The following is a 26,403-nucleotide window of genomic DNA, read 5'->3' on the forward strand; positions in this document are numbered from 1 at the left end:
AAATAATGGTAGGGGTGGGATTGGCTAAGGGTGGCCATGGCCACCCCTGGCTCCCCATCGAGCTCCGCCCCTGCAGCTAACAAAAAGTTAGTTTGTTTTTAGCTACTTTTAATCTGTTTAACTCGTCGCTAGCGTAGGTCGTAAGCATTAGACAATGTCAAATAAAGCCTAAAGTAAAAACAATTCAGACTTTTAACCAAGAAAAATGTCAACACTGTCTGAGATACCTTCCATCAGACCTTCACAATAAGAGCATACAACAATTCAGTGTGTTATGAACATATTTTTTCATTAAAAGTCATTTATTATAATAGTCATAAACCCTGACAGAATTAATAATGGTGCATTTTTTTTTTTTTTTTTGCTTCTCCGTGAATTACGTATAATACAGCAGTATTCTGTCCAGGTTTAACAGGATGAAATCAAGAAACAATTTCAGATATACTGTATATTTAGATAATCCAACTACAAATTTTGTCATGATAGTTTTAGAAAAATGTTGATTTTCTTCATTTTTATCACAATGCCTAGAAACGTTCCCTGATAGTGGTTTTACTGAAATCAATATCATAATATATATGAAGATTACATTATATATAGTATTGGAAATTACTGTTCTGGAAATTATGTTTTTTTGTATTTATTTTATAATCTCATGGCATATCCTCCTGAGACCCGGCCCATTCATTCATGTCCATTATAGTGGACATTTTGTCCACCTGCATCTCTCTTAAGTATCTGGAGTTACCCTATCAAGTCCTATAGTGTTTTGTAGAGGACATCCTGGGCTTTCCAGTGATGTGTCATGTGATAGGTTTGCATGCTGGGAACTTTACTTTTTTCCTCTCACAAGATGGCAGCCATACCAACAACCACATTTTATGGAAAGAGGAGAGGGAAGTCAAATATTCTTTATCTATTGCTGTTTTTACCATGATAATTATACATATTCGTGTTTATTAATGTGTCATCAACAATATTATTACATCTGAAAACACTTTAATTATTTATGTTTTGAAATAACAGTCATTTAATTAATGTCAACTGTAGTGGACACCAGGACCATTTTAATGTATTTAATGACTGCACATGGTTGTAGGAGACAGAAGCGAAGCAGAGAGGATTCTGTACCGGATGATAGAGGGAGATTCAGATTTGGAGCTGTCAGATGAGGAAAAGGATGAGAATGAGTATCAGCCTGTAATAGGGGAAGATAGTAACGAAGATGGAGAGGAAGAAAATACAGGAGAATCTGATGAGACAGAGTCAGAGACAGAGAGGGAGCCGGAAAGTCGTCGTCCACTGTGGGCCAGGACAAACTTGTATGTTTTATTTAGTTTCAGGTTAATGTAATCAATTTTATTATCATGTTACTGCAGATTATTTTAGAATTTGTAGTCTGTATAAAAGATGTTAAATGTATGCAAGTTGCCTAAAAAAATGCTTGTAAGATTGGTCAATATTATATCCATGACACTGAAATTATGGCACTAAACAAAATTGATGTGTAAAAAAATGTAGTGTTTTATTAACTTTATTTTTTTCCCATTCCATTATAATAGATTCACACCTGTGCTACCTGGGCTTCCTGCCTATCACAATGACCCTAAAATTTGTGAATACTGGAGTCCAATACAGTACTTTTGACAGTACACTGATAAAAAATGTTTGAAGATCTGGCAACCTTTACAAATCACAGACTGCTGCAAATTACAGGAGTGTCGCTGAATACTACTGCCCAAGAAATAAACATTTTCTTTGGTGTATCAGTCCACATGGCCTGCCTTGGCTATCCCAGAGTGAAAATGTTTTGGGCTAGAAAAACCAAAGTACCAGTCATTAGCAAGAAGATGACAAGGAAGAAGATGACAAGGGACAGGTTCTACAAGCTAAGAAGGTCACTTAAGATTGTCAGTGACCTGGATGTGAGTGAAGAGACAAAGAAGTCAGACATTCTTTGGAGAGTCAGACCATTGTTTAACCATGTGAGGCAAGGTTGTCTCAGCCTTCCAAGGTGTGATAAAGTGTGCATTGATGAGCAAATCATCCCATTCACAGGCTGTTGCCCAGTCAGGCAGTATGTGCCAGGAAAGCCAAACCCTACCTGCCTGAAGGTCTTTGTGCTTGCCTCTCCAAATGGTCTCATCCTTGATTTTGAGGTTTATCGTGGCAAGAACACATTCAGGGGCCAAAGACTGGGAGTTGGAGCTGCAGTAGTTTTGCGAATGGTCGCGTCTGTTCCTCGAGGAACTTGTGTGTTCTTTGATCGATACTTCACAACAATCGATCTCATGGACGCTTTGCTGTCAAAGGGTCTTCCAGCAACTGGAACTATTATGAAGAACAGAATCCCAAAGACATGCCAGCTACCAGCAGATAAACAGCTGAGAAAGGAAGGGAGAGGGGCTTCAGTGGTGTTGGTCAGGAGGGAGCCAGAGCTGGCACTGATGAAATGGTTTGATAATAAACCAGTTCTGATTGCCTCCACTGTCTATGGCAGAGATCCAGAGGATATCTGTAGCAGATAGTCCAACAAAGACAAACATCATGTCCCAGTGCGACGGCCAGCAGTAATCAGAGAATATAATGACAACATGGGTGGCGTAGACCTTTGTGACAGAATGCTGAGCTTCTACCGAATGTCAACCAGGACGAAGAGGTGGACATCACGTGTGATGACGCGTTTCTTTGATGTTGGCATCACAAATGCTTGGATTAAGTACAGGTCTGACAGTATAGCGCTGAATCGACCAGCTAAAAACACAGAGCAGTACTTGGACTTCAAACTGCATCTGGCTGAAGAGCTGATGGATAGTCCAGCATTTCATGACAGCAGTGAAGACAATGAGGAAGAGTATCAGCCACCAACCAAAACAAGGATGCCACAACCAGAGCCATCTGTACGCAGACTATGAGCTAGACACATGGACATAAAGCATGCGGAAAGATGCAGGAACAAGGGCTTATAGTCTTATAGTTTACTGTTGAACTAAATACACGTATTTTTGCTGTTGCAAGCAACAAACAAAAGAAGGATTTTACAGAATTGAATCTGTTTTTATCAAATGTCAAAGTTCTTAGGTAAATATCACTTTCAAGACATAATCTTTCTTTATTTCTTTATTTCTTAAGCTTGTTCTATTTTCCCATGAAAATCGTCCTGTTGTCCTCCACAGTGGACATGCCATAAAATTAATATTAAAAATATATTTAAAAAAATTAAAATTGTAATGTATTTTTTTAGGTCCAAATACATGGGAAATCACACAAAAAAAGAAATTGGAAAACATTTTTTTTCTTCGGTTCTCAGGAGGATAATATCATTATAATCTCTGCTCTAGAGCTAACATGAAATATGCTTAAAATACACAATATAAAATGGTATTTTTCTCATTATTGGAACATTCACAGGCAGGGCCGCTGGAAGTAATTTTGAACAGGGTGTGCTTTAAGAAATTGTTTGTATTTTTTGGACAAAACACCTATGATCCAATAACCCTATTTAAAATACATTAAAAACAAATAAGTAAATAGATTGAGATTCAGTACTTTATTCTCATATGCACTTCAGTGCACACAACCAGGGTCTGTAACACACAGACATCATCAATTCTCAGGTGAATATGTGCGCTATTAATTAGACTTCACAATAACATTAATAGGAATGTAGATTTGGTCAGCTGGCATGACCATAAGGCACTATCTTAATGTCACACGTGACTCTATTAGCTCCAAAATCTTTTTTATGCAAACCAAAAGGAAAAAATTATATTATTACACTATTTAAACGTTATTGAACAGTTCTTTACATCCATTACACAAAGAACGCAAGATCAAAATAATACTCTAAATACTATGGTTATGTTAAACTGCATGAATAGATATGAAAGAGACACCTGGTTACAGGTGTCCAAATGTTGAGGTGCGCTTGGAGGTCATGGAGATAAAGTCTCTCATGAGCCGATGAATCCGAAATGCGTTTCTGTACCATATTTCCTCCTCTTTTTTGTCATTAGACTATGTAAAATTGCTAGTATGCTGCCGTTACCACTAGCTTGCTCGACTTTGCCATGACAACATAACTTTCATGAGCTTGTGTTGATTAGGCCTCGAAATTAAATAAAAACCCAAATATACGTAATAGTAAAATAAAAAAAAGTGAAAATGAAAGTGTGTGGGGTCTGCGGAGTTAGCGGCCCTTTTCTTGACCCTAAGCTGTCTAGGAAAGAGTAAAGGTTGGGCCTCAGTTACTGTTTAATAATCCAAATCACTGGAGTTTAAAAACATTTTTAATTGGCGCAAACTTTTCAGAAACTGGGCATAATTCCGGTCTTAAATACACCTTAATTCCAGCTGTTCTTCTAAGATTTGACAAAAAATATTCCTCTGCCTGTACACTCCGCATAGTCGCTCTCTAAGACATTAATAAAAAGAAATCAGGGTATCTAACAGCCCAGTAAACTGAAAACTGGCAGCACATACCAAAAACATATACTGGCACTGTAACTAATATGTCTACCTACCCTGACTGGTGGTGTAGAGGTCCGCTGATGGCGAAGGAAGGGAGGAAGGTGAGGAGTGAGAGGATGAGGAGGACAAAGAGGAGGATTGAGAGAAAAGCGACAGAGGGGAGAGACAAGGGGAGAAGGAGCCCAACACCAGGACGAAACACAACGCCATCATCTGCATAGAAAGAGAACCAAGACCCGTAAATTAACAAATAAGTCGAACATTAACTCAGACCTGACTCTCTTTCTAGACTGTTTAAAAAGATGTATGAAAGCAGCTATCAATAACAACCTGGTGACAAAGTCACCTCCCCTCTGGTTAAATCATTTATTAACCTGAATCGAGTTTAATGACACACCTGTTGGCAACATGAAGTAGGCCTAGAAATCTTTTACAACAAAATATCCTGCTTTGATCTAAATAATCAGGGCAGGGGGCCTAAATCAGATCAGAAACAAAGTTATAAACATCGGTCACCCTGGAAACCATGTAGCTTTCCCACAATGACCAGCCCACCAAAATCACTCCAAGGGAAAATCAGCAAATCTAGGAGGAAAAGAATCTAGAAAATCTAGAACTCTACAGTCCTAATCATGACCAGAGTTCATGAATTAACTATGGGGAGGAGAAACTGGGAAAAACGGAGAGGCTCAGTGGCCTCTACCTCTGCTGACATCTGTCGTATTTATCAATAGACTCCTTTACAATCCATAGAAAGTAATCTGTGGACTAAAGAGACAAGAGCACAACATTTTGGGACATATTTTTCTTGCAATGGTGCGTTCACTATCGTTCAAACTCGTTCTGGGCATCTAAGCATATCATATACATGCAAAGTCAATGGTGGTCAGCATGAAGAATTGTGGAGAGGTTCTGGATGTCGGAGCGGACCAGCCCTAAACACTGGAGTTCAGGAATCTGAACTTTTGCAGCTTGATGGGGAGCGTCAACCAATAAGAAAATAGAATCCAGGACTTTTCTGGGAGACGGACACTACAGAGAAGTCTGCATATGAACAATTTGTAAATCTAAATGGGTTATACTCCACAGGTTTTAAAAAGCCGGAGGAATGGATTTTAATGTACACAGAAAAGAGCTCTGCTCATTATTACTTATTTTCTCCCTGATCTGTGGCAAAACTATTTATGAATCACTACACTAAATAAAAACTTTAAAACCTGCCGGCGAAAAATATTCAACTTTATATTCTAGTACTTGTCGTTTTAGCCAAAAAGCATTTTTGGTGACTATCAGCCCTCACGAATAGCAGCGTCAAATCCCCAACAGCCTGGCTGGTGTTCTGTCAGATCAACATACCCATAGTCAATACCCGTTTATCCCTTCAGTTTTGTACGAAAAATATACTTTAAAATAGCTAGACGGGCATGTATCCCTTTAGTAATGTGCAAAAAAAAAAAAACAATTTAAGGTCAGATCACCATACGCTTCAAAACACACCAAAAAGTAAGTATTTAAATACTTTAAACTACCTGAACGGGTGTGTATGGAAGAGAATTAGGGCCACTGAAAAAAACAGTTAACTGATTTTTAAATTTTATTTCAGTTTTGTATGGGAAAAAGTCAGAATTCTGACTTTAATCTCTGAATTCTGACTGAATTCTGACAATAAAAAAGTCAGAATTCTGAGATTAAAGTCAGAATTCTGAGAAAAAAAGTCAGAATTCTGAGATTAAAGTCAGAGTTCTGAGATTAAAGTTTTTTTTTCCATACTAAACTGATATAAAATTTAAAATCAGTTAACTTTTTTTTTTTTTTTTAAAGTGGCCCTTATCCTCTTCCGTAGGTGTGTATCGCTTTAGTAATGTACAAAAAAACATTTTAATTACCAGTGTTTTGAAGCATATGGTGATATGTTTTTTTTTGCACATTACTAAAGGGATACATGCCCGTCTAGTTGTTTAAAGTCTATTTTTCGTACAAAACTAAGGGGATACATTCAAATCCAATGTTTTGCGCATGCGTATTGACTATGGGTATGCTGGTCTGACGGGTTCTGCTGATCTGCTGTGGTCTGGCACTGCATATCTTTGCAGGATCATAGCACAGATAACGCTTTCAGGTAGACTTTCTCATTAAAAAAGGTTTTAAAACTTTTATTTTTTTCCTCAAATCATTGAAGCAAATAAAGCCAAGCTGATATATAGCTTGCAATGACAGAATAGAGTATCTTGACCAGCGTCCAAATTTTGCCGTTTAAGTGTTTTGGATGCCCAGAACACAGAGCATCAAGCATGATGCTGGCAGTATGATGGTCTGAGGCTCTTTTCAGTACCTGGATGATTTGCTTTATCTAATAATCAAATCTGATGATCCCAAAGCTTTAATATTGGTATAATTCACACAGCCGATTACAGTAGCAGCAGTAATACTTTACCATTAGGCATGTTCCTGTCTGAGTTGACGCCATTTTACACGAACGGGGGATGACTTTCCCTGAAATCAGAGACTGGAGCTTGTGCAGCTGCTGTAAAAGAGACCTGAGGATAAAACAGACAGAAAGAGAAGTAAACAATTTGGAGAGAAGTAAATATGTCAGCGTCCTCGTCAGAGCTCCCCTCCCACGTGCTCTTGAGCTAAACGCCCCATTGGAGCACGGATTCTGCTGGTTTAGTGTGTACAGTACATTTCAAACTCATGGTTTCCTGTTTTATTTTCACCTAAACATCATGAGAAAATGCATCTGGAGAGCAGGGCTCTGATGGTATCAACTGTACCCCGGCTGTTAGGACACCAGGACCACTAGGTGGAGATAGAGAACAAGCCTACATGGGTTTAAATACTTTTAAAAAAGGAAAAAATCAAGTCACTCCAGCTGACACTCAGGTGTAAAATTAAAATACAGCTCAGAAGCTGCAGATCTTATCAACTAATAGAGGATTTAAGGGATGTTGACGTACATCTGATGGGAGATACAGCTAAGCTTATTGCCTCTTAAGTATCCAGCACTAAGATGAGCATCTTTCTTTAGCAACCTTAGAATTTAGGGTTAATAATGTTGGTTTTAAAATCTACAGGTTTCTATAACTTTTCTTTATCTTTTACAAATCCTTGACATAAAATAACTTAATTTCTACACAGAGAAATAATACTATCCTCTCATAGCAAATAAAGTACTAACACCTAGATTTGACCTGTAGAAAAAAAAGTAGCACATGGGACCAAACAGCCCACTTCTGGGTGCATTTTGGGACATTTTTAGCTTAAATCCAGTTTAAAGCCCCTTTTTAAAGCTGCACACAGTTTGGATTTTAATGAGAGTGAGCGTGCTGACTCATGTTTCCCCGCTTTGTGCCAGCTCATTGTTCCTCCGTGTGGTTGTTAAACATATTCATCAGCGTGTATAGTGGGAAGGGAAGAGGTGGGGGCGCCTTGCATGATGAAAGCTGCTTTAATGACAGACTCAGGCTCAGACGAGACGCAGACGGACCCTTTACCTCCTCCAGACCCACCCACCCACCTAACCACCCAGCCCAGGATAAAAGTAGATTGGTTTCATATCGTTATAATAACAGAGTAGACGGCACAGCCTGGTTTAACGCATCTGAGCTCAATTTCAGTTTATACTCCTTTAAACCTCACGGTGTCAAAAACTCGTATTATAAAAGGATATAAAAGGTTCTGACATGATTTACAGCACCCAAAATGACGGCTTTTGTCTTAGTCACACTTCAGAATTGGAAAGACAAGACGACATGCTTTAAAATAAAGCAAATGTCTGCTGATCTGTAATAAATCAGGACGTCTCTAAAAGCTACTAGTGTAGATTTGCCCGAATCTACAATGTCACAAATGTCATACAGGTTAAACAAGGTCGAAAAACCTCAAAGCTCAGTTGGATCAAAAAGAATATAGTGGCTTTAGGAAATGTGGAAACCAGAGAAGGGCAACGGAAAGCATCAAAAACAGAAATGTGTGGCATTATCTCAGTTCTCCTGGGACTTTGACTGCAGTATGTGAAAAAAAAGCAGATTATGATTCTGTGAGGGAACCTTAACCTCCAACCTTATGAATGTTTAGCCGCTCCAAGCATTTTTGCTGTTAGTTTTGTCATCTTTCAGTTTTTATTTTTAATCTAAGTTCCCACTATTTGGACGCCATTTTTCATTTGATCAAAATCCATATTTATTGGCAAAAAAAAAAGAAGGGAAATGCAAAACACATTATCCATCTCTCACTTGATCTCCCCTGTCTGTCACTGATGATAGTGCAAACATCATTAGAGGGATAGATAACCCAAGTCACCGTTTTTCTGAGCCTGCACACAAACACCTCATGATGGACTGTGGTAATATCTGCAAGGTACATAAAACCTCACCTGTTGGCAGTCTCCAGGTTTTCTACTTTCCTCCACAGGTCGCTGTTTTCTGACGTGTAATTCTCCACCCTAAAGGACACACAGACGGATTATTGTAATATTTCTTTGCTTGGTTTCCCTCTAAAAGGATTTAAACATTCCTCAGAGCTACAGCATCACAAAAAAGGAAGCAAATATCTCTGCAATAAACAGTAAATAGATAGAAAAACAAATTTTGGACCACTAAAGAGAAAGGGGAGTTTATATTTAAGCAGTAGAATAAAGCCTTGGAGGTTTAAGTCTGCACCACAACCTGAGGCTAATCCAGTTAATTAAATAAAATCATCCTTATTACTAAAAGTGTTGCTATTTCCTCTAATGTAAAATAATATTGTTTTCAAGGTAAAAAAAAACATGAGGCCATTTTTCTTGCCTTAAAAATAGGTCATCTAGAAAAAGATTAAACCTAAAATAGAGATTAGTTTAGGAAGGCTGATCACATTCAGGCCAAAACACTTTCTCATCACCGTCATTTAAAGTTTTTTTGACATAAATTTGTGACAATTTTCTCTAGGCTTTTTTTAAAAATTGCTGGACGGTAGTGTTACTACCCGACCCATCCCGGGAGCATGATCCAGACCATCGTCTCATTTGCGCATGTGCAATCAGAAATACATCCGGGTCGCCCCCTGATTTTACTTTATAAAAAATACCTAAATTACATTTTCCCTCCCTAAAAGTAGTATGCGTACTAAACTATAAAGGTTAAAGGTTAAAAATGTATTTCCTGAGAAATAAATACCTTAAAATCCTTTCTGTTTTATCACCCAGTGCCTGATCTGTACCGATCTTGAGTTTTATTTTTTCCTTTCGTGTTAACAAAATTGTATATAGTGCCTTATCTAAAGAAAGAAACAACTAAAATATAGATAAACATGGTTTAATCATATTTTGCCGGACTCTTCTGAGCATGTCTAATGATGATGTCAGACAAGCAGTTTAACGGAAAGAATGTAGAAAACATCAAATTGTCTCATAAAAGTCATACCAAATTATTTAGAGAAGCATTATAGGAATTTTTGTTGATTTAAGGATAAAAACAAGTACTTCTAGTACCATAATTACATTATTTATGGCGACCTGGATGATATCTGTTTGCACATGCGCAAATGAGCCAATGGTACGGATCATCCTTCCGGTACGGATTGAGTAGAGAAAAGTTGGTCCAGTCAAAGTAAGCCCCTTTGTCTCTAGGCCCAAAATGATCCTGCTGATTATTTTCAGACCATAAACTTTCTCTGAATGAAAAATCCCTCTTATTAATACTCTGAATATGCTTAGTCATCCCTTTCAAATTGTAACTTAGAAATAAACAATCATAGAATGAAAAAGGATGAATCACCCCTTTTTTCTGGTCATCCCTTTGTTCTAATCCTGTTGATCTTTATTACCAACATAAGATCATCATCACTCTGATCTTCCAGACATTGTTTGATTCATTTGCGCTGATTTCAGCTTGTAAATGCAAAGCTCTGATTTCTAAAGAGCTCACAAAGTGATTCTATTAGTCAGAAGAAACTTTAATGTAGAGGGATAAGAGACGCTGAGCGCTGTGATTCATACCACGTCTCTCCATTCTGATGGGATTAATGGGACATTCTGCAACCATCTGCATGACCTACTCAGTGTTATTATTGCTCCATGTTGTGATGAAAGGGGTTGTTAAAGCAAATCCATCTTTTCTTTAATTTTCCAAGACAGATTCTGTGAATCTGGCGCATGTGTTCTGCAGGTTACTGGAGTCCAGCCATCAGGAGAACGGGTCAGAAAAAAGTACAAAAAAACCTCGAGAACTGATCAACTCTTCATCTTCGGTAATGAATCACAAAGATAAAGCCACCATAGATGGTTTCTATGCAGTTTCATTCTTTCGTTCCTCTTTATAGTAGCTGGGAAAGCCTCTAAATACAAAAACTAGCTCCTGTCTGAGCAATCCCTGTCAACTTCATATTACCATTACACAACTCTTTTTTCCACCTATTCATCAAGAGCAAGCAAATGGTTGTAAATAAAAAAATATATATGGATGGAATGAACTGAGGGAAAACCTGCATATCTCAAAAAAGTGGCCCTAGGATTAACAGGAAAGGTTATGTATTAAATTCTCTGAAACGTCATTGGCTATGAAGGCAAAGAAGATGTATTTGAATGTAATTACACATGAGTTCTGGCGGCACTTTTTCAGAGAATTAAAGTGCATGATTTGTAAGTAGTGTAATTGGAATAGCCTGTAATGTAAAAAGAGAACTAAAAGCAGTGGAAAAAGGAAGTCTTACTTCTTTTCCAGACATTCCACATACTCCTTCTTCTTTCTCCGACTCTCCTGAGCTGAAATCTAAACAAACAAAAAAGGGTTTTTAACTTTATGACGGTTTTACATTTTTTTTTTAACCTTATAGTCATTTTATTTTAACGATCGCAACCAAAGATCATCCCCATCAACTGCAGATCTGACCTTGTTTTTAATCTTCCGTCTGACTCTCTTCAGTGCTTTCTCCTCGCTCTTGGTGAGGGGAAGTTTGTTTGGCACGGGGTAACCCTCTGCTACCAGGGTCCTCTTCTCCTCCTCAGTAAGCATGAGCGGTCCTGAGCCCTGCAGCTTCTGCATAAGAAGGTCAAGGAAAATATCAAACATTTTAAAAAGCTTCATATGTTAAGAAAAACTGCATTGGATCTCTCCAAACGTGTTTCAATGACGATGGGGATGAAGCTGACTGGACTCACATGTGGTGCCGTGAGGAGAGGGGAGGAAGAGATGGCTGTTGAGGAAGAGGAAGAAGATCCACGACCTCCTGGCCTCTGTTGTGGCTGGGGTGAAGACGGAGGGAGAGGAAGGTGAGGGGAGGACGGCGGGAGTGAGCCGTCACTGTCTCCATGGTTACTGCTGGGAGGGGTGGGAGGGAGCTGCAGAGCGTCATCTGAAATGGAAGGAAGCGTTTGGGGAGAATGAGTAATCGCAGGAGGTAAAGTTAAAGGACGGAACAGGTTGGACTCAGGGAGGCTGGTTGTTTTTCATCCCATAATACTCAATTCTTCTTTTTCCTCATTTCAACTTCTATTCATCTGTATCATCCCTCAGTGACTGTTTTTTATCCATCATTTAATAAGGACGCACGATGCTGGAACTACGGCCGATATCCGATACATCTATATTTTACAATTTAACTGATCGATAACAATAGTTGTTCCCTAAACCTGCTTACAGACACTTTAAAAATTTCTCCCTCTCGTCCTGTGAATCCGACCCAACTGATGTATACGTCAGTGAGTTCTATAGGTGGAATGGTCAATGTCTAATATTTAGTTTGAGAGATAATCTTAGCTGCTAATCATCTCTAATTTCTAAACTGTCTATATCAGACATGGGCAATGTGGATTCAACAAGTCATCTCCATGTCATGTATTTGTTCTACCCAGCCACTGAAGCAGGTGAGTCCAATCTTCACCGTGAATCAACCTGTGCAGATTGGACTCACCTGGTTAATTGGCTGGGTAGATTAAATACATGACATGGAGATAACTTGTTGACTCCACATTGCCCATGTCTGGTCTATACATTAGAAACTGGTTCTTAAATTCTTCATTTTCTCTTTCTGAATTTACCATATTCTTTGGTTCACTAGACCAGAAAACATTCCTTTTTATTTTCTATCAAAAAAATAAATGAAAAAAGAAAAATTCAAAAACTTTTATATTAAGAATTAACAGTAAGTTTCTCCCACATTGTTTACATTTAAGCGCTGCTGCACTTTATGGAACGGAAATGTTCATTTACTGTCTGAAAAGCTGTACTAGATGAAATTTCTCTGTATATAAAATTACAATAAATGTTGTCTAGATCTGAGTCAATAATTTAAACTTGATTTAAAGATTCAAACTTTTATCGCTTCTCCAATTTACCAAGATTAAATCTTTGTGATGCTTTGAGACTTTCAGTTTCTGTTTGTTAGACCTATTTACAACCAAGTTTTGACTTCCTTGCTAAGAGCTTGAGCTCTTTAATTTTTTTAACTAAGTATTATTTCCTCAGGATGCTGTCTAATTTTCTGCATTCCAACTTGCAGTAAAACACTCGCATACAACGATGCTGCCACCCCAATGTGGTTCTGATTACTGTATGTTCTCATGTTGACAATTTCCTCTGTTTATCTCCCAATAAAAAATAAAAAAACAATCAGTCTAATTAAAATCTGTCAATTTTGCTGAATTAGAGCTCAGGATAAGTTCTTGGCCTCTTCTTTCCTGAATGGCATTTCAGCCCATGTTGGTAGAATACTCATTTTGCTGCCTTTCCCAGTGGACCAAAAGCAGGGAGAGAGGATGTGGCCTTCTAGTGGGGTGTTTGAATAGAAAAAGCAGAAGAAAAAAAAAATCCAAATGACAAAGGCTATGTGGACTACAGAAGAGATGCAGGTTTACAACTACATTAGAAGACCAAAGGAGCAAAAGAAACCCAAATAAATTATTACTGAAATAATCTGTTGTAGGGGTAACCCTGTTTGGCTCAGTCTGAATCTAAAAATCAAATTTTTTCTTTAACGGATCATTGGATTGTATCAGTTGGGTTAATGCTTCCAAGGAAGCACAAAATACAGCTAAACTTAAACCGCAGATGCTGTGCGACTAGAGGCACTAGATCTATAAATCAGGATTTTCTTTACAAATCAATTTGTATCTGATATAGAAGTAACATGTTTGCAGAAAAAACTACTGCTAAGCTTTATTACTTACCTAAATGTGTGAGAACAAAGTAGCATCAGTTTGTAAATCAATGTTACTGCCTCACTGTCTGCTAGAGGGTCAATGTTAACGGTCTGACTGGGTAAGGGGTTCACTTTTTAACCGTGCTTTCCTCTCGTATATATGCCAATGACGGAATAAATATGTAAAAAAAAACCCACTGTTTCCATTGCTGTAAAGCTTATTAAAAGTCAGTGTATCGGCCTAATTTCAGTTTCATTTGAACAACTTTCAGTGTAACCAGTATTTGTGCTGAAATGCGCTGGATAGAGCCCTGAAGAAGGGAGCCCAGGTGTCAGCCAGAGGGCTGATACACTCATGAAAATTAAGCACCATCGAGCAAATTCTTTTACAAGATCCACTCTTGTTTTTTTTCTCTGGAATGATTCCCATTTCTCTTTCTCTTTTTGGCCTCCTCAGACATATTTTTCCTCTTTTTGCTTCCCTCTGCAATGACAAACTTTGACTTCAGCATGTATGGTTAGCTTTAACGCTTTAGGGGATCCCAGACTTTGAGTCACATGACCCTGTCAGCGACAACTCCAACCCTTAGCCGACTTATTAAAAAAATAGGAGCCTGCATGGAGCATCGATTGGTGCAAGGTGCTGTAATTTGACCTGAAAATTAAGCTAGTATTTTGTTACACCTTGCAATCAGGGAGGAAGGACTGTTTTTATGCAAAGTATGTGAATATGTAGTTCTGTGTGGTGTTGAGTACCGCTGGGCAGGCTGAGGTACTGTCCATTTTCTCTGGGTTCATCCTTTATAGCAACTGACTTCACATCATCTAGACGCTGATCCTAAAAAAAAAAAAAAAAAAAACAAGAGCGAAAAAGCAGAGGAGTAAACATTTAAAAAAAATAATTTGCATTTGTTACAGAGGCAGATAATGCCGACCGGATGGATGCTTACTGTGTGTTTCCACGGTGACCCTGTATGGGGAGGGGCAGGGCTTAATATGAGAGGCAGGTTTTCTAGAGGCTGAGGATCTAACCTTTGGCCGACATCAGGCTCCTCCTGTTTCACCAGGATGGAGGACAAGTCCTGACTGAAGTTCCAGTCAAATTCTGGAAAAAAAGGTAGGAAGACAACAAATTTCCCTTAATGTTCCTATTTATGATCCAAATCCAAAGTTTAGCAGTCAAAGCAGTTTACAAATGCTACCCTGTAGACCTTAAAGGTCTTAACCGCCTTTTCACCCGGGAAAACCTTTCTATCCTACCAATAAAGGAAAATTAAATTTAAGGAGCAACTGATGCAGAATTCCCCACATTTCCCATCAGCGAGGCTTTACTGTGGGGCTGCCAATGGGAAATAACCAGCAGCTTTAAAAATCCTGCATCGGGAGAGCTTCCCCGGAATATTCCAGCACTTCCTGTCGGGGCTGCTTATTACAGGCTGCTGGACAACGTTGCTGCTGGCAACCGTGGTGCATAATTTGTTTCTAGTGAGGGAGTATTGACCCTGAAATAAAAGATGGGCTGAACCAGCAACACGTCTTCATTATCCTTCATGGGAAAAAGAAACAGTTGCCGCCTTTGAACACTCTAGAAAATATGCATAATCCAGCGCACCAACTATAAGGTTGCAGAGCATTTCAGCTAAAGGCCACCAATGCACAATATGAGTGTAATGCTGGGAGAATCTCACGGGTACTTCACTGTTTAGTCTACTGACTGCAGGAGGTATTTTTGTGGTCACGTATGAGCTGTCTCTCCCTCCACAGACATCCAGTCTCTAGAGTTAATTCTGATGAGCTGAAACTGAAACTAAATGAGGGCATCTAGCAAACACAAAAGGGACAGATGACAAAGAAAGCAGAGAATCAAACCCTGAGCGTCATATGGCATCCATGCTCCCTTTTTATCTCTATTTTACGTTTTCTTGTTTTAAAATGATTCCACAGCCAGTTTTAAAACTAGCGCTTATATCAATTTAAACACTTATCTGTCTGCTTCTAAAACTTTTTAACATTTTGTCACATAATTTTAAAGTTTAGTGTATTTTATATTTTTATATGTGTGATTTACAACCACAAAGTGGTGCATAACCGAAGTTCAATTCAATTCAATTCAGTTTATTTATATAGTGCCAATTCACAACACATGTCATCTCAAGACACTTTACAGTTCACCAGATCATACAGTCAAACTGATTTAAAGTTTTCTATCTAAGGAAAGCCAGTTGATTGCATCGACTCTTTGACTCGAATACAATCCCTCACACTAAGCATGCTTGTAGCGACAGTGGAGAGGAAAAACTCCCTTTTAACATGAAGAAACCTCCAGCAGAACCAGGCTCAGTGTGAGCGTCCATCTGCCGAGGTCGACTGGGGTTCAAGGATCCATTTATGCAAGATGGGCTGAAATAGCCCATCTTGCATAGATGGTACTTGCGATAGTACCATTGTCACTGATGCTACGTTTCCATTAACCATCAAATTGTGCAAATTATAAGTACGTTTCAATGAGGTGGTTTTTTAGATTGTATCAGAATTCATTTTTTTCCCCTGCATCAGATAGGTCACGCGATCTGAAACTGGAGTTTACAACCCAATCCGTACCGGAAGCATGATCCGTACCGTTGGCTCATTTGCGCATATGCAAGCAGATATTCATCCAGGTTGCCATACAATTGAATTATAATATTAAAAGTACTTATGTTTTCCTTAAATCAATAAATAATGCTACGCTGCATCTCTAAAACATTTTTTATGACTTTTTTGAGACAATTTGATGCTTTTTACATTTTCTCCTTTAAACCGTTTGTCGGACATCATCATTGGACATGCTCAGAGAAGTCCGACAAAATATAATTAAACCATGTTTAGCTGCATTTTAGTGTTTTTTTTTTCTTCAGATTACGCTCTATATACCATAAGGTAAGGACAAAATGAAAAAATAAATTCAAAAAGACTAGATTTATATTTAAATCCCAAGCTGTAAAAGTTAGCTCCCGAAAGTAACATAGGATACCATTTCTGGCACAGACGAGTGATAAAAAAAGACAGGATTTAAATGCATTAATTTTCTCAGAAAATGCATTATTAACATTTAACACATTATAGTTTAGTAAGCTTACAACTTTTAGGCAGGGAAAAGCGTAATTTAGGTATTTTTTATAAAGTAAAATAAAGGCGACCCAGATGTATATCTGGTTGCACAGGCACAAATAAGCCGATGGTATGGATCGTGCTACCAATATGAATCTGGTAGTGACACTGGATCTTACTACCTTGTAAAAGATGAAGAAGGCGACGAGAAGTAGTTGGCGGATGATGGCGCCCCCCAGAGCTGTGGCTGAAATATGGATATATTCCATGTGTTTTCATCCACCGCTGCCATGTTATTTTTAAGAGTTATGGCATGAAGAATTGTATTAATGTGCAAATCTAAATGTATTTTTTTATTTAATGGAAATACTTTAATTGCAAAAAATAGCATTTTCAAAATTATCAGAATATCAATACAGTTTTGCGCACATTTGTAATGGAAACGCAGCTGATGCTTGTAGTTGGTGTTAGCTTTCGGATATTCAAAAATTTTTTGTTTATTTTCTGTGACCCCTTACAAAGTTTAGGGAAAAGAGGATGCTTTAACAGAACAACTCTCTTTAATCTATTATCTATTAATGCCCTTCCGTTAAGGTCAGATCTGAGGTGTGCAAAACTAATAGTAGGGTCTCATATCCCTAGAAATCCTCTAAAGTTACATTCAGTCTCATGGTTGTTCTATCTAAATGATATTTAAATTTAGTTATAATGTGCAAAAGTTGCAAGATATTCCTTAAGAAAGAGTCTACAGCATCACAGCAACCTTTTGTATGTAAGTCATGAATCTACCTTGAATCAGAACTCTCTAATGCTTTATTTCCTCCAGAGCAAAACAAAAAAATAAACCAAAAACTTTTTATGCTTTCCCTATAAATGTTAAACTTTAACTTAAGATGTAAGGAATAAAATTTGACTTTAGGAAGAAGGGTTCTTTAGGGAAAAGGGTTCTATACCTTTAACATTTAAGACACCACCACAGGCACTTTGATGTTTCTAAACAGCAAACACACACACACTCATATAGACAACAAAAAAGCTCCCGAGGTGCAGGCAGTTCCTGAACGTCATGTTAATTGCCTCCTCGTTTCCTAGCAACATTTTGCTGGTAAAAACGCTGTCAAGTTTTACAAGCTTTGTAGATATGCATGTGTGTGGTGTGCGCCGACATTAGGCTGTCTATCACTACAGCAGGGATCAACGCAGTGAGGATCCATCTTAAAAATGAGTCCCTGTGGATACTTCCTTTTGACATGAAGTCAATAGCCGTGAGCCTGGCGTTGCAATGTGTGGCGTCAGTATCAGAAACAAACACTGTCCTGAAGCGAGCCAAAACAATAACTGGATTTAGGAGGTGCACACTGTATTCATTTGAGCTGTTTATTACTATCAGCTGCATTAATTTCCACATCTGTTATTTCAGTGGAATAAATGGAGCACGCCATGCTCAAATATGTCAAGTACAGTTAAAATCAAAACAAATCATCAGCTTCATGGCATTGAGTCCATAAAACCACTGGATCAGGAGTGAAGGAAATTTCTGAATGAAGTGTCACGAGCTAGTACTGTAGTGTTAGTGCCATGTCAAAACATGTGTGGTGCTGTTTTTAGATCTGCTATGTCTTCACACATACATCTCTTTTTTTATGTCCAATAATTAATCTACATGTTTTAAAAGAATGTCATTACCCTTCCCTACCGCTTAAAGAGCTTTGACGCTTCTGGAAAGGCTTTTAACACAGTGTAAGTCTGTTTATTGGATTTTTATGAACTTTCTTTAAATTGGATTTCTGAGGTCGGATACAGATGTTGGACAGAAAGGCTTGGCTGGGATTGCAGGTTCTAATTTATCCATGAGATGTTCTGTTCTATTCAGAACTCTATGGATCCCAATCAAGTTCTACCTCCCCCTAAAGAGCCTCATCTATGTGTTTATGAACCATGTTTTGCAGGTTTGACAGGTTTGTTGTCATGTTGAAACATTAAAGGGGCTCACAATTGTTTGAAGAACATAAGAAAAAAACAAACATTTTCTTATAGGCTAACAATAAACTAACCTAACCTTGCTGAGGTCCTTGAACGACTCCTAAAGCCTGGTTTGTGTCTATGAAGTCACACTGTGCACCTATGAAAATGTAAAACTATGCAGACAGCTCCATGCAGAACAAAACATGGACACATTTACAGCTCCTACTGGCAAAGGTTAGCAAATATAAACATCTAGACATCGCAGGATTTGGTGCAAAATTGTCGCAACAGATCAATCACCAGATTGTGAATAAATTGGAAAGATGTTACTGTGAAACTTTAAAATGTTGGAAACAGCTATGTTTTTTGTTTCTTCATGTTAAAATAGAAAAAGACGCACAGAGCTTTATAACAGCAAATGCTGTGTTTGTAAGCAATGTTGACCAACCATGTTGTAACTCAGGACTAAAAAATAGTAAAAAAAAAAAGAAAAAGAGCCAACAAGTTTGGCTTCAATGAATCAACATGAAACCAGCATCCTTCCAGGCTTTGAACGGCCTTAAGACCACAACTTTTTCTAAACAGGACAGTGGGAGCCGCTTCGAGCGAAGCATAATTCATTTTTATTACTTACAATGTAATAAAAATGATTTACAATTCTATATTGGTGGTTCTGGTTTGAGAAGATGATTCATTTAAAAAAAGGTGGCTGCCAAATCGAGTAATTCCTTTTCTATTATTTTTTTTTCCGGCTTAGAATAAGGTAAAGTTAAGAATTTTTGTTTGCATATTGGTGTTTATTATATGTAATCAAATCATTTCAAATTGTAATAACAATAGTTTGAGGAAAAGTAAAGGAATCCTCCTTTGGACTATAATTTTGATGGTAGAGAAATTTCTTTTTTTGGTTTGTACAGATGCAGTTTATCTTTTTCCTGCATGGTCTTTATCAGAGGGCGCCACAGAAGCCGTTGCTAATGAGGCCCGTCCTGCTGTTAGCCTCAGCCTTGTTAAGCTGCTGCCCTTGTTAAGCCACGGCCAGATTGGAAACTCACTATGACATTTTTAATGAGTACCAGAAGCTTCACGCTGAAGAAAGCTCATTTTCCATGTGAGGCTGGTGTCACACAATAAGCGGCAACTTCCATCATTGTGGTGACGAAATTGGATTTAAAAAAAAATTAACTAGAGAGGGAAAGAAATAGTATTTAAATAAACACATCCTACTTCAGTAGCTATGTCTAAGGTAAGCTATCGAAAAAAGTGATTAAAACTGACACTTAAACTTCTCTCTCCCTAGTTTATAGGACTGTTTTGTTGGTTCAAGAAGCCTTCCTGTGTGGGTAAAGAGCTGAAAGCACAGGTAAGGAAACTGTTAATAAGCAAAAGCTCCAGGCAGTCAACACAGGGGGTTAATAGAGGAGATGTTGGGACTTTGTTTGATCTCAGCTGGGAGACTGTAGTATTAAAACATTAGATGGATCAGCACAATAGGAGCTCAGCGTCTCCTTGACGGGATAAGAGCAACTATGATACGACCAAAGGCTGAAAGGGAAAAAGAAAAAACCCTTTTGAAACAAGAATCAATATTGTAGGATGTTATTGAATGATGAATCCCACCAAACACAATGATCTGTGAAAAGCCTGTTGTTAATCTCAACTCTCAAACTTAATAAAGAAAGTACGAGTTCATCTTCTTATACTGTAGGTTCGCTATTTTTTTCTAACTCTGAGAAGTTTCCGAAGTGGCACGTCTTCAATCTGCTGTCCATCGTCTTCCTCTAATCTGAGATTGTTTTACCAGTGTAACAAGGCTTAAAGGGGAAACCCAAACATCATCGTTACCAGTGGCCCTATTTAGTTCAAGGGAATCCCAGGGTGTCCTGGGTCAGAGTTAATCGTATGCTCTGTCTTCTTGTCTGGAGCAGTGTTGTTTTCATCAACTACGACAATGACAAAATCATTTTGTTCGTAAAGTTTTTTACCAAAAGACAACAAGACGGTGACGAAGTAAACATCTTGGATGACGGAAAAAGGATGAGAAGTGTGTGAGTTCTCATTGTTTAGACAAAGACTAGACAAAAATGATGATAATTCGTCAGACAAACAAAATCAAAGACATTTCTGCCTATTATGCATCTAATCTGTGCATCAAACCTAAAGGATCACCAATGTCATGCCGCATCATGTGCTGATTTGGCCACCCCCTCCATCTCAGTGTGTTAAAGACTTTACAGTTGGACTTTGCAGAATAACTTAGGTATAGACTTTAAATGTGATCCATCCAAAAATAAATATATAATGTGTCGTAGAAAAAGACATTTGGGCAGAGGACACTATCCAGGAACATAAGTTCCTGAATGTTATGGCCGCAAACATTTTTTGTGAGCCATAATATCGTGTACTTCCGATAGGAGGCAAGGAATCGTGCTAGTGTGATATGTAAATGGTTGTAAGAAGCGACCTTGGCCCGTTTAACTTATCCAAGTTTGGTCTGAGGGGTAGTGTAAATGAGGCAAAAGGCTAAAAGCTATACGAATATACTGACCACATGTCCCGATTTCTGAAGAAAGTCCTAAGTTGAGACAATCTGTCCTTGAATGAAGCTGTCTCTGATTTTACCATTTTATGTATTTTTTAAAGACTGTTAATATGGTCCCCAGTGGTAGCATGTGTGCTACAGCAGTAGCTGTCGTAGTAACAGACGTAGAGGAGCAGCACATTTCGTCATCCCCAATTGGCATATGTCTTGTGATATGCTGTGTGGACCTATTTAAGTTTGCTTTACTGGGTGGATCCTTAAGTGTATCTTTTCAGGGATTGATGTGATCAGTTTTGATCATTTATGATTTCAATTTGTGGAGACAGTGTTTCAGTTCTTGGAGTGTTTGTCTACTAAGTTTAAACATGAGAGTTTTCTTAAAATTTAAGGAAGTTGCTGAGATGGAAGCTGAATGAGGCAAGAACTGCATAGAGAATGACGAGGATGGAGACATAATCATCCAATTTAATGAGCATTACTTCTGCTGTATTAAGTTGCGCCTCCAAGTTAAACTTTGTTTTACCTAAATATTGTATTTTTTTGCATTTTCTTAGCACAAGAATCAGATAAATAATTAAAAAAGTATTTAACCAAATGCTGTTTAAACAAATTATGGGATATATAGATTGAGTTGTTTTGTATCCACTTTTCAACATTTTAGGAGGTGTTCTTTAAAAACAGATAGAGAATACACACAAAAAAAATCAGACTAAAACTATACTAAACCTCAAGTAAAACTTTCGCATATGAAATTACTTAATTGTTACTAAAACTAATAAGAATTTTCTTCTAAAAGACTAAGGCTTGTGAGACTGCCAAAAGCAACACTAGTCTGGAGCTCCTTATCCCATCTATAAATAAAGCTTGGTGTGGAAACTGCAGAAGAATCTAATTTTAGGTATTTGTTTGCTTCTGGCTGTAATCTGTTAAGTCATGTCTGTAGGTAAGGGTCAGAACTTAGGCAGACAGGTACATCAATCCATCTAGACAAGTCAAGTGGTCTCAAGCTCAAATCCTTGAGGGCTGGTGCAACTTTTAGATGTGCTCCTTGCCCTACACACAAGAATCAAATGTCTAAAGCAGTCAAGGTCTGCTAATGAGTTCATACTGGAGTCAGGTGTATTGAAGCCTCTGTCTTAAGACCACTGATGTAGTCTGAGGCTGTGCTTATTTAATATAGATGGTCTGTCTTCTTCACTATCGTTGCATCAGTTGTCAATAAGTTACTCAAATGCTTGAACTCTTCTGCCTGAGGCAAAGACTGACCTCTGACCCAAACAGAGTGGTCTACGCTTTTCATTTGAGACCAATAACTTCAGACTTCTTAAAGCTGTGTTACACTCTATTGAGATCAAGTCCAGTGGACTATCCATGAGGACAACAACCAGGAGCAGCACCGACAAAGCCCTACACTCAGTACTTCCTTTAGTCATCCAAGGACTAGATACTTCTTAACAGTAACCCAGGTACCACATACTGCTATATCCCCACTAAATATCTTGGGGGAGGGAAACACAGTCATAATTCTTCTACAGATCTACAAAACAGATGTAGACCGGACAACCAAGCCATGACCTTTACAACAACCCAAAGAGGGTATAGATCTGGACCTCTTTTCTACGACCATAATGAAATGAAATGTCTAAATGCTTCTCCTGAACTCAGAGCCTCTTTTCCAAAACCAGAGAGTAAATTCTCTCTTTAAGCTTGGATGAACTCTCCTTTCACCTTTCTTAAAGATTCAGACCACCATCCTTGAAGTATTTTCTCTGTCCTCCACATAATACCAAGTTAAAAAGGTGCACTGGTGTCAAGGGCGTAGGTTTGATTTTAACTTTGGTAGGGACACGATTGGTCGGGTGTCATTGGTGCTATGCAATATGCACGCCCTTTTTTATGCTCGATGTGAGCATCCGTACTGATAAGAGGAATTCAATGTTAAAAGAGAAAAGCATAATTTTGCTACATTAATAAAAATTAAATAAAAAAAACACTACACTCATTAGATGCTGTTTATCAATGTTTGAAGCATTAATTGATTATTTCAATAATCGTCAACTAATTTAATAATTGATTCATCATTAACTGGAGTATAAAGACTCTAAAACATAATATAAATGTAAAATGTGTCTTTTTCCAACAGAGCAACCCACTTAGATCAGTAATTATACCAAAATTGTAAAACTACAATACATATATATAATCAAAATTCTCCATCCAGAACTCCTCATGTGGAAATATTTTAGTTTCACCTGGTTTATTTAGACGTCACCTGAAGCAATGAATGGCAGCTGCTTCACCTACAAGCTGCCCTGCACCATTATTACTGGATATCTGTGTTTCCTATAATCATATAATGTATAAGTGCATTTTTAATAGTAAAGGATTAAATGTAACACAACCTTTTATCATTGTCCTATATTGCTACTGTCTGACTGTATAAATAGCTCCTTATGTATATTTTCTTTTTAGTGGCATCATCTACAAACACAACACTGAGAATGAGCCTAAGTTTATTAAAATATAAAATCACTTTTAACAATTATAAAAGACAATATAACACTATCTTATCTGTAATTTAATAATATCCAAAATAAACAGTCAGATTCCAGCATTTTTACCAGACATTAATGTTTGTACTAATTTACTTATAGACTGTGTGGAAATCTATGTAAGATAAAATCAATGTTAATATTCTTCATCTGTTTGTTCTTCTCATTATCCTATTTCTAGAAGTATAAATAGTCAATTAAATTATTATTATTATTTGGAACCCTAATTATGCTTTTTAAACGATAAACAGCAGATGTTTAGCCGCCATTTCTTGTTGTTTTCCTCTATAAGAGAAATAACACCTGCTAATAATTATACCTGAACTTCCTCAGAGTCATCAAAAAATGAAACCAGTAACAGCAACTAAATATTGGTAAAAAGGAAACCGTCACATTTTCTTTTTTAGGTGGCTGTGGCTAAGAATCAGAAATGTTGATGGCTTACAGCCTTTATTTGCCCATTTTGTGTCTTCAGAACTCCTGGCTGACTCAGAATATTTCGTTTTATAAAAGAAAAAAAAAAGGTTTTTGTTTTTTAGTGTACATGATATTCATTTTTTTTATTGGGACTAGTTTCATAGTCTAATATTAATTGTAGTAACCGCTGCATTCTAGTGTGAATAAATTTTCAATGTTGTGCTCCAAGCACAGCGGACTAGAAAACAGCCAATCAGAAAGAGAGAAGGCGGGACCTAAGGCAGAACAGCCAATGAGAGTGGAGTTAAACAGCGCAGCACAGTTCAATGCGCTGCTAGGTGAAAGGGACAGGAGAGACCAGGCAGAGGAGCTGCGAGAGGAAAAGAGCCACTGCTGTAAATTATAAACATGTTGCTCACATCCAATTATTGGTCGGGACAATTAGGACGGTTCAAAACTTTGGTAGGGACATGTCCCTATGGTCCCTATGCAAACCTACGCCCATGACTGGTGTGTTTAATCTTTCTTTTTTTTCTAAGGGAAGTTAAATTTGCAGTGCATTAATAGAGATCCCCTATGTGTTGATTGAAAATACAAATAATAGACAAATTGAACAGAAGAATTTAAGGTTTAAATTAGCTGAGCCAAATGTAATCTTTTTCATATTTAATGTGTGAGTAAAGCAGCAGATATCTCTTGCAGCACAGGCTGCTGTCAGAACTCTTATCTACAATGCATGATGAATCCCTTTGGTCGGAGCGGACTGGCTTTCTGAAAGGTCAAGATCTTCTAACATCCGTAGGTGTCTAATTAACCCGCCTCATCCTGACTAATAGCAGCAGCTCCAGCTTCACCACTCTGACCACATGACGAGTCTGAAAACGTACAAAGTGCAAGGGTTCTCTAGCAATTAGATGCTGATACCTAGTTTCCCAAAAACTGGAAGATTGGAAAATGTATAGTTTTTATCTGGTCCAGACAAATGCAGATCTAGAGAGGGAGTAGCTTCAATCTAATTATGACAGAGACATTTTTTAGATGCAGACATTTCAGACACAATAGATTAATTCAAAATTAGAGGAAAGCTTTAAACCAAAGGTTTTTTCCTCTTAGAAACACATACAGCAATGAAATGTGTATATTATTTTATGATATTCTATCATTAAGTAGTTGTAAATGATGACTGGGGAGGCAGATGGTGGTTCTACGGTATTTACTGAAACACACACTTTTTTTTTTAATTTACATTTGCTTAATCATTTATTGTTTTCATTTCTCTTTTTCAAATGATTGTAACATGACAAAATGGGAAAAAAGTTGAGAGGCACTGCAAATATTTGATGTTTTATGTGGTGTTTGGAGCCGATTCTCAAGCATCTGCTCTCTATCACGCTAAATAAACAAAATAAATAAGAGTTACCTTAAAATGTGTTCATTTTCAACAGAGAGTTTATGTTTTGCAAGCCATATAACTCACCTATTAAATTAGAAATATGACTGATACCCTGTAAACATGCACAAAGTTGCACTTTTACTTTATGCTTCCCTTTTTTTTGCTGAATATGTTCATTTTTGGTCAAGATAATAAGAGTTTCTGGAAACATAAAGTCATTTGAGTTGGATTAAGGGTGAGTGAGAAGCCCAGAGGAGCTTAAAAACAGTGAGATAACCTGACAGAGCAGAGAAAGAGTTTCCTTTGGCGACGGCTACAGCTGCAGACTTAAAACCACATGCTTGTCGTAGTATTGTGTCGGTCTGTGTGTGTTTATATGCATGTGTGTGTGTTAGGTGGGCAGGGCTTTGCTGGAGGAGACCTGCTCAGACTGAGATCCTGCTTCTCAGACAGCTGGATCCCCAGGACAAACGGAGAAACTGACAGAAACACGGCGACAAAGAAGTTGGTTGGGGGAGATAAACAAAGGATGACCGCAGCAGACGACGAGTCAGAAAGTGAAAGAAACACCTGTAAAGACGGAGCTAAACTAAAAATATTATGTGGCAGGCGCTGGATTTGATTTAGAAGGGAGGTCTGAGCCACCCTGATAATGTGGATCGGCATGAAGATTCCCAGCTTCATCTCAATCTACAGGCAGAAATTGTGAAAACTTCTTTATCATTCACCCACCAGACTCTTCATCCATTTTGATTGACAGGGCCGGACTCTGGGGGGCGGAGTCTTCACTCAGAGAGTAGCTGTGGTCTGCTTGGATATCTGTGAGATTAGAAAGGCCCTCTCAGAAGATGGAAAAA

At 37.9% G+C, this 26,403-nt stretch overlaps 1 protein-coding gene across 3 annotated transcripts in view; it reads right to left on the reverse strand.

Moving 5' to 3' along the window:
* Positions 1–26,403, reverse strand: part of creb3l1 (cAMP responsive element binding protein 3-like 1) — a 50,864-nt gene that overhangs the window by 2,549 nt on the left and 21,912 nt on the right. Inside the window, exons 3-11 of one of the 3 annotated variants that reach the window (XM_038293521.1) lie at positions 26,279–26,365; positions 14,538–14,692; positions 14,344–14,425; positions 11,609–11,802; positions 11,340–11,486; positions 11,161–11,219; positions 8,846–8,914; positions 6,905–7,007; positions 4,524–4,683 (exon numbers count right to left, since the gene is read on the reverse strand). In XM_038293521.1, the coding sequence (XP_038149449.1) occupies positions 4,524–4,683; positions 6,905–7,007; positions 8,846–8,914; positions 11,161–11,219; positions 11,340–11,486; positions 11,609–11,802; positions 14,344–14,425; positions 14,538–14,692; positions 26,279–26,365 (1,056 nt within the window). The remainder of the gene's footprint in view (positions 1–4,523; positions 4,684–6,904; positions 7,008–8,845; positions 8,915–11,160; positions 11,220–11,339; positions 11,487–11,608; positions 11,803–14,343; positions 14,426–14,537; positions 14,693–26,278; positions 26,366–26,403) is intronic. The other 2 variants (XM_038294275.1, XM_038295061.1) reach the window with 2 other exon arrangements.

Source organism: Cyprinodon tularosa, unplaced genomic scaffold (genome assembly GCF_016077235.1).
Source record: "Cyprinodon tularosa strain WSP-4 unplaced genomic scaffold, ASM1607723v1 ctg1, whole genome shotgun sequence".
In the NCBI taxonomy this organism is placed as follows: Eukaryota; Metazoa; Chordata; class Actinopteri; order Cyprinodontiformes; family Cyprinodontidae; genus Cyprinodon; species Cyprinodon tularosa.